Source organism: Pogona vitticeps, chromosome 3, assembly GCF_051106095.1.
Source record: "Pogona vitticeps strain Pit_001003342236 chromosome 3, PviZW2.1, whole genome shotgun sequence".
NCBI lineage: Eukaryota > Metazoa > Chordata > Lepidosauria > Squamata > Agamidae > Pogona > Pogona vitticeps.
Window position 1 is genome coordinate 97,854,720 of NC_135785.1, and position 9,275 is coordinate 97,863,994.

The window sequence follows — 9,275 nt, forward strand, 5'->3', positions numbered from 1 at the left end:
AGCCAGAGGGGGAGGCAGGCATCAAGAGGCGCCAGAGCATGTGTGAATGTTCCTTCGCTTCCGTCTCTGCTTCCTGCTGCTGCTGCTGCCTCAGTCACGGAGGGGACAAGCCCTGAGCTCTGAAAGAGGCAATTGGGTGACAGCGGCGGCAGCAAGAGGCGCCCAAGCGCCCGCGCACAACTGCTTCCTTCTGTTTATAAGACGACCCTCAATTTTTCCTCTGATTATTTTAGGGAAAAGTGTCATCTTGTATATGGTAAAATATGGTATGTATGTATGTATGTATGTATGTATGTATGTATGTATGTATGTATGTATGTATGTATGTATGTATGTATGTATGTATGTATGTATGTTTAAATTTGTACCCCACCCATTTAGTGGACAATCCACTGCTCTTCTACCTCTCCAGGTTCCATTTAAATTATATCCTGAATTTCCCAAGTTATGCTTGTCCCTAAATATTGACTAGAACTTCTAAGCTTCCCCTCAAATTTATTTCTCATGCTCAACTTTTCTTGTTGATCATAATTTAATAATATATTGTACATTCTGACTTATTCCAGTTAACCTTAATCTTGTTATTTTCCCAGTTTTAAACTGCTTTTTAAATTCTCAATATTTTCTAGTGGATTCTTAATTATTAATAACGTATCATCTGTGAACAAGTTAATATTATTTTCCATGTGTTCCATTCCCTTTATTTATTTATCCTCTCTAATTACCTGTGCCAGCATTTCAATTATCAATGTAAATAAAACTGGAGATAATGGACATCCTTGTCTTGTTCCATGGGCTCAGGGTATTAGCTGTGATATACCATCATTCATATTTTAGCTGTATTTTGTGAATATAGTTGTATTATATGCTTGAAGTGAGTGCCAAACCCTAATACAGTGGGGTCTTGACTTAAGAACGGCTTGAGTTAAGAACATTTTGACTTAAGAACCACTCTCATAGGAAAATATTGACTTGACTTACATACTTAGATTTGAGTTAAGAACTGAAAAAAACCACGTGGGAGGCAGGGAAAGTGCAAAATGTGAACTTTCAGTTAACTGTTGGCCAGTGAAAAGTGTACCTGTCTGCTTCCTCACTCCTCCCAGCGTTTAGAGAGTGGATTGGGAGTCTTCAGACTGCCTGGTACTGCCTGGACTGTATTTTCCCTGCCTTCCCTGAACCTTTCTTGAACAAAGAAAAAAAGAAACAAAATATCCCCCTCTAGTGGTCGAAGGCAGAATAGCAGCGTCCCATTAGTTTCTATGGACGGAAAAGAGCAGATACGGATCAAATGGTTTTCAATGCATTCCTATGGGAAATGCAGATTTGACCTGAGAACTTTTTGACTTGAGAACCGCCTTCCAATACGGATTAAGTTCTCAAGTCAAGACCCCACTGTAGTTCGATCACCATCTTTAACATATTCCATACCTCAAATGCTTAAAAAATATCTAGAGATAGGACCCTGGGTTTAGCTTTTATTCCTTTTTCTAAATGTATTAGATTAAGTTCTCTTCTCATTAGGTCAGTCATCTGTCTCCGTTGCAAAAAAGAAAATCACTTTGATCTTTCTCAATATAAGTTCCAGTTAAATCATTTAATTTGTTTGCCAGGATCTCTGCCAATATCTTTGCATTTTTATTTAACAATGGAATTGCCTATATGCTTCCAAATCAAAGGGATTTTCACCAGACTTTAATATCAATACAGTGGGGTCTCGACTTACGAACTTTATCCGTATTGGAAGGCAGTTCTCAGGTCGAAAAGTTCTTAAGTCGAATCTGCATTTCCCATAGGAATGGATTGAAAACCATTTAATCCGTATCTGCTCTTTTCGTCCATAGAAACTAATGGGAAGCTGCTTTTCTGCCTTCTGCCACTAGAGGGGGATATTTTTTCCTTTTTTCCTTTTAACCTAAGATGACTTAGCTTTAAAAAAAAGGAGAAAAAAGAGTTCGTAACTCGAATCTAAGTTCGTAAGTCGAGTCCATATATTCCTATGAGAGCTGTTCGTAAGTCGAAACGTTCGTATGTCGAGCCGTTCGTAAGTCGAGACCCCACTGTAGTGTGCTTGACTCCCTCCAAGACTGGGTGATTTCTTCCTCTTGAAATGTTATTATATAATATTTTAATTTTGGTATTAGGGTCTTTTTAAATATTTTATAATATTCTGGGCCTAATCCATCTGTTCCAGTTATTTTCCCTACTTTCAGTTTGCTTATACTTCCCTCTATTTCCAATTCAGTGATTGGTTGTTCCATTCTAAATCTACCCTTTTCTGTTGTTTTTTAAAATAAAATTAACCTCTTTGTAATTTTTTAATGGATGGTTTCTACTCATGCAGGGGTCTCCAAAGTACAGGCCACATCCGACCTTTTATCTGGCCCCTCCGTGCATGTTTGTGTGCGGGAAGGCAGAAGTGTACGTATTCCTTCAGCCCTTGAAAATAATGAAAATATATTATGTAGCCCTCATGTGAAAAGTTTGGAGACCCCTGTACTAGTGTATAATTTTTATAAAACTACCTGGAATGCCTCAAGCTTACCTTTCATGTTATTGCTACTTTTCCTATATTACCCCTGTACCTTCCTTATTATTTTCCAATTGGATAGTGCTTGCAAGTGTAATTTAGAATTTTTTATTACTAAATTCAACATTTTCTCTATTTAAATAATTTAAGTTCCTTTGCACCTTTTCTAGATGAAACCCCTCCAGTTTTTTTCATTTTTGCTTGTAGCTTTAGCATACTGTGCTTTCCTTGTCTCTAGTTCTTAAAACCTTTCCTTACAAATCCTGTACAGTGGTACCTCACAGAATGAAGAATGAAAGCATCTTGTGAGTTTTTGGTGCTTGCGAGGCACAATTTCCCGTAGGAATGCATTGAAATGTAATTAATGTGTTCCTATGGGCAAAAAAACTCAGAAAAAAGTCTGAACAAAGGTACTGTAGACTGAGCCCCCCTCCTCACTGTGCCTTGGTAGCCCCGGAACAGCCAGAGGACTGGCGGGGGACCTCTGCCTTTTTCCATGTTGGGCAAGCCCTGGGAAGCGTCTGAGACCCAGCACCGAACAGCTGAGAGGCGGGGAGCGGAGACGACCACAAAATGGCTGCCGCCACTCAGCTGTTCGGTGCTCTGGTCCACACAGAGTCCAGCTGTTCCAATGGTGCTGGGAGGACTGGCGGGGAACCTCTGAAAGCGGCGCTGGCCACGGGGGGCGCCCCCTGCGGCAAGCACTGCTTTCAGAGGCTTCCCGGGGCTTGCCCAGCACAGAAAAAGGCAGGGGAAGAGCACCATTTGAATTTCCCACCCTTTCCCCCTGCCTTTTTCCGTGCTGGACAAGCCCCAGGAAGCCTCTGAGACCCAGTGCCAAACAGCTGAGAGGTGGGGGGCGGGGAGCGGAGATGACCACAAAATGGCTGCCGCCTCTCAGCTGTTCGGCACTCTGGTCACACAGAGTCTGGCTGTTCTGGGGCTATCAAGGCACCGTGAGGAGCGGGGCTCGGTCTACAGTACTTGGTACTGTAAGTGACATTATTCTGACTTTTTTTGTTTCTGACTTTTTTCACCCATAGGAACACATTAATTAAATTTCAGTGCATTCCTATGGGAAACCACGCTTCGCAAGATGAAAATTTTGCAAGACGACGTGACTCGCTGAATGAATGAATTTCGTCTTGCGAGGCATCACTATATATATTTCTCTAAGTCCTGTATTCTTTTCTCTTTTTTTTAAGCTTACTTGCTGCTTCATTTGCGTATCATCTGGCCACAGACTTCACAGTATCTCATATTATTTTGTCTTTCCCCCTTCCCAACTCATTTATTTTTCACAGTATATTGCTTTATTTGGAAAGTTTGTCATAATATAATTGAGTTGTAACTAGAGATGGGGATATTCGTATACGATTCCACCGCTGCTATGTACTCTGAAATGCCTTCCTATCTCTCCATTGCTCACAATGGATTAGCCACTCTGCAACCTGGCAGAGAGGCTCATCATCCCACCTTCTGCCAGAAGTGGCTAATCCATCACGAGCAACAGAACGATAGGAAGGCATTGCAGAGCTCGCAACAGCACCGGAATCATGAGTGGTCGGTTTGGCCCCAGGAGGCCGGACCCTTGTTATCTGCACCTCTGGAGAGGTATTTGTATACAAATACAGTGGTGCCTCGCAAGATGAACGCCTCGCAGGATGAAAAAAATCACAAGACGAATGGGTCTTGTGAGTTTTTTGTTGCCTCACAAGATGGGTCGTCTTGCAATATTTTTCGTTTTTTGAAGCAAGTTTTCCCATAGGAATGCATTGAAATTTAATTAATGAATTCCTATGGGGGGGAGTCAGAAAAAAGTCACTTACCTGGTAGTAAGTCTGAGTAGACCGAGCCCCGCTCCTCCTTGGTAGCCCGGGAACAGCCAGACTAGCGCCGAACAGCTGACCGTCGGGAAGCAGCAGAGAGGCGGCAGCCATTTTGAGATGCAACCACATGGCTGCTGCCTCTCAAAATGATTGCCACCTCTCCAAAATGGCTGCCGCCTCTCTGCTGCTTCCTGACAGTCACTGTTTGGCACTAGAGTCTGGCTGTTCCCGGGCTACCAAGGAGGAGCGGGGCTTGGTCTACTCAGTCTTACTACCAGGTAAGTGACGTTTTTCTGACTTTTTCCCTATAGGTATGCATTAAATTTCAATTCATTCCTGTGGGAAAACTTGCTTCACAAAACGAAATTTTCGCAAGATGGCATTAACCGTGGAACGGATTAATTTCGTCTTGCAAGGCACCACTGTACCCCCATCTCTAGTTGTAACTGAAACAGTTCAGCACTAGCTAGCTATCACTTTTAATTGACAATGCTCTCATGCCACTATTCTAATTATGGGATATTGAAGATGCCTCCATTTATGAAGCTGAGCCTTTAAAATACCAGTGTGGCTTAGTGGCACCCAAACAATGTTTTTCTTTTACATGAACTATGTTGTGTCTGCACTTAAGTATAACAGAAAATGCTTTTTAAGTATAACAGAAAAGTAGTTTACTTCAATTCTATTTTTGTAAAGCAGAATGAGTGGCATGTGTAATGACATTGGAAATAAAAACCTTTTTCTAAGTAATAATTAAATTGATAACTATTTTTGGTTGTTTACCTGTTTGATTAAGCATTCACTTTTGTGTATGTTTGCACATTGGGAAGCAAACTTACGATTTTGTTCTATATTTTATATAACATTTAGGAAACCAGAATTCGTGCTGTGGATAAAGATAGTCAGAAAAAAAACAGTAATTTTTCTATTATCAACCCTGAGGCTGGTGAGGCTGTGACTCATATTTTTGCAGTTGAAAGTCGGGAAGACCTGTATAAGTGGATGGAAGCTTTCTGGCAGCACTTCTATGATTTCAGTAAGTAGCTCCATTTCCTTTTGTACTGGGGTACCTAGGTAGGTTCAAAGAGAGCCCAGAACATTTTGAACTGATATTGCATAAAAATCCTGTCAATTGCAGGGAGTTTTTTTTAAAGTCCTTCTTTTCCTCACCACATCAACCAGTGTATTCTGCAGAAGAAAAGCAGGAAATTTTTAGGCTTCCATAGCCTGATTCTTCACTGGTTTATACCCTTGATATTTTGAAGGCTCAGAAAAAAAATATTGGGAATCTGGCTAATGAGAACCTTGTTTCAGAACTGTGTGTAAAAATCATTTTAAATTTATTTTACAGATACAGTGGTGCCTCGCTTAGCGATGTTAATCCGTGCAGCAAAAATCGCTGCTAAGCGATAACATCGCTAAGCGATTTTTAAAAGCCCATAGAAACGCATTAAAATGCATTTAATGCATTCCTATGGGCTTAAAACTAACCTTATGCGAAAATCCTCCATTGTGGCAACCATTTTCGGTGCCTCTAAAGCGAGGCAAAACAGCGGGCGGCCATTTTGGAACCGCCGATCAGCTGGCCGAAAATGGGGGCTTTGCGATGATCGCTTCCCCACGATCATCACAAAGCGAAACTTCCCCAAAGGAAACGTCGCAAAGGGATCGCTTTTGCGATCGCAAAAACAGCGTCGCTAAGCGATTTTGCCATAAAACGGAGCGATCGCTAAGCGAGGCACCACTGTATTACTTTTAACCGAATGTTCCTGCTCTCCTTTCCCTTGCAGTCATTCCTTTAAAAGGAAAGTATTTATGTCAGACTGAAATATCTGGCAATAATAGTGTTAAGGTATAAATAATAAAACACGCCATTTGGCCATCCTGTGAGAATTGATTATCTAAATCTGGTATCAGAAATCTGAGAAATCAAAGCTTGTTTTGCCACTGCAGATGTTAGACATAATAGCTGCAGGAGAGATTATAGCTATATTGAGCTTTGTGCTGTCAGTCAGCTAGCAGTCTAGAGGAATAGTAAAAAGCTCAGATACTGTACAATTTTTATATACCAATTGTCTGTTACTAGTCAGTAGTTGTTTTACTACATATACTTCTAGAGTTCTTTCAAGGAATGCAGTTCTACTCACTACTTTCCAATTTCCTTTCAGGTCAGTGGAAACAATGTTGTGAAGAATTTATGAAAATTGAAATGATGTCACCACGGAAACCACCATTGTTCTTGACAAAAGAGGCCACTGCAGTTTACCAAGATATTAGTAAGTCATGTACAGTATTCAAAGCAACACCAGAGTTAACCTGTTTGGCCTTTGCCATATAGTTTGTGAGGAAACTGAGCCAACTTGTGCTCCTGCATAGCTCACATTATTTTCAGTGAGGTTTACCTAGGACGGATGCTTGTTGACTGTCCAAATTCTTCCTGAGAATTAGAGAAAAAAGTGAATGGATTTTAATGACAAGCTAAAAACAGCTTTTCATCAAACTGTTTGTGAGTTGTGATTGGCAACTGCTGCAAACCTTGGAGATGGGGAGGTGGATGCCTGTAATCACGGCAGTATTAGTCCAGTGCTGATGGAATGAAAATATGAAACAACCTTCAGATGCAACTACACTACATTACACCGCAAAATACTGCATGGTCTGTGTTGCAGTTTTCTTTAACTGGTCAGAGACTTTTCCACTGCTGAACTTGCTGTAGTTATCTACATGATGGATATGATTAATTTTGGAAGTATGAGAGTCCACACCACACTTTGCGATCAGCATAATTTTCAACTATCACAATCTTATCCTATTAACTGCCTGGTTTCCCCACCCATTCCCTTCCTCAGTCCCTTTATCCATCCCTTTAGGTCACCTGCTTTTGTTGTCAGCTGTTAAGAAAAATTAATTCCTATTTTCTATATAACAATAGCAACTTTTGTATTTCCACATAGTCCAGAGGTCTAACATTCATGTATTCCTGCAGTGTACTACATCAATGTTCTTTTAAAAACAGTTTTCTGAAGTGAAATAGCAGAAAATTGATTTATGTAACAGCTTATCATCCTAGTATACTTTCTTTCTGGTAAAACTGAGTAGTTTTGTAAATTTCTTCTGAGACCTCACCAGGCTTCAAGATCAGGGCAAGCAGACAAGGAAGTGGTTTATCCCCCAACTGAATTCTGAGGGGAAGAAAGCAAACCAATGAGCAAGTGAGGCAGCCTTAGTGGTTCAATACATATCTGTCACAACACTAAACTTGACAGGCATATTGTTTTAAAAATAGAAAAACTGTTCAGAAGAGAGACAACAGGCACTCACTTGAGGTGGATTGTCCCACTGTAATGCTATACAGTGCCCTACTGAAGATGTCAGTGTGACCATAGTATGCATCCCTTTGCTTTGAGATACACAGTCACATACACCAGAGAATAGAAAAGCAGTGTTAGCTGAATTGGTACAAAATCAACCAACTCCTAGAGGGATGTGGTGGCGCTGTGGGCTAAACCGCAGAAGCCTGTGCTGCAGGGTCAGAAGACCAGCAGTCGTGAGATCGAATCCACGCGATGGAGTGAGTTCCTGTTGCTTTGTCCCAGCTCCTCGCCAACCTAGCAGTTCGAAAGCATGTATATGTGAGTAGATAAATAGGTACCATCTTGGTGGGAAGGAAAAACGGTGCTCCCTAGTCACGCTGGCCACGTGACAATGGAAACTGTCTTCGGACAAGCGCTGGCTCTGCGACTTGAAAAACGGGATGAGCACCGCCCCCTAGAGTCGGACACGACTGGACTAAAAATGTCAAGGGGAACCTTTACCTTTACTAAACCATCTCCTGCTAGCTGAATAAAAAGTAACTAATACCCATGGAAAAAGACTGGGCCTCACTGGGCTTAGTTTGATGTTTTGTAGTTACTCATCAATACTTCAGTTTTAACCATGCAAACTCCAATACAAACCACAAGGTAAATTGCAAACGTAGCCACACCCTTATATAGATCAGGTATTAAAATGTGCATGTAGCATATTAAAGGGCAGCATATTTCTGAAGTGTACTATCTCCCTCTCTCACTTTTTAAAAATGCTACTCATTGTTTGAAGAAAATAAAAACCTTCCCTTTGTGTAGAAGACTGGTTTGTCTAGGTGTCTGAATGATGTCATTTAGCCAGATAGATTAGGTCAGTGGTTCTTAACCTTTTTGAAAGAAATGCCCCCTTGAGCCATTGAGGAAGTTATCATCGCCCCCCCCCCCTTGCCAGGGTGATGATATCTTATTTATTTATTTATTTATTTATTTATTTATTTATTTATTTATTTATTTATTTATTTATTTATTTATTTATTTATTTATTTATTACACTTAAATCCAATGACTCCTGGAAAAAAAATTCAATTCCAAGAAAATGAAATGCCCCCCAAAAGTAACATTTAATGATTTAGTTGCAAGCGAATTTTAAGACACAAAAACAAATATAAAAAGGGCATAAAAACAAGCCTCAATGCAGGAACTAAAATTTTCAAGACAAAAACTCTGAAACTAAATTAAGATTGGAGGAAAATATATATTCATGCACATTGTAAAAAGGCTGCAGCCATCTTCACAGGTTTGGCTTGCTCCAGCGCCCCCCTACCGCCCCCCTTCTGCTCCAGCGCCCCCACGCCGCCCCTTTTCGTTCTACTGCCCCCCTGAAAAATGAAATCGCCCCCTGGGGGGCATTATCGCCCAGGTTAAGAACCACTGGATTAGGTGACAGTCATTGTATTTAGTGCTTGTAAGGAGGCTTTGGCTAAAGTTTTCCAGATTCCCAATTGTCAACTTGCTAGAATAGTCTTGAGCAGACTTCTGGTAAATCTCTTTATAACCTGCCAGAATTGATGTTTGCCAACCTGATGAGTAAAGCATGCCAGATGATGATCT

At 40.8% G+C, this 9,275-nt stretch overlaps 1 protein-coding gene across 1 annotated transcript in view; it reads left to right on the plus strand.

Moving 5' to 3' along the window:
• The window catches only part of RTKN2 (rhotekin 2), an 85,931-nt gene that overhangs the window by 58,913 nt on the left and 17,743 nt on the right, over positions 1-9,275 (plus strand). The window contains exons 10-11 of the mRNA XM_020793203.3: positions 5,230-5,395; positions 6,528-6,635. Of these exons, the coding sequence (XP_020648862.3) occupies positions 5,230-5,395; positions 6,528-6,635 (274 nt within the window). The remainder of the gene's footprint in view (positions 1-5,229; positions 5,396-6,527; positions 6,636-9,275) is intronic.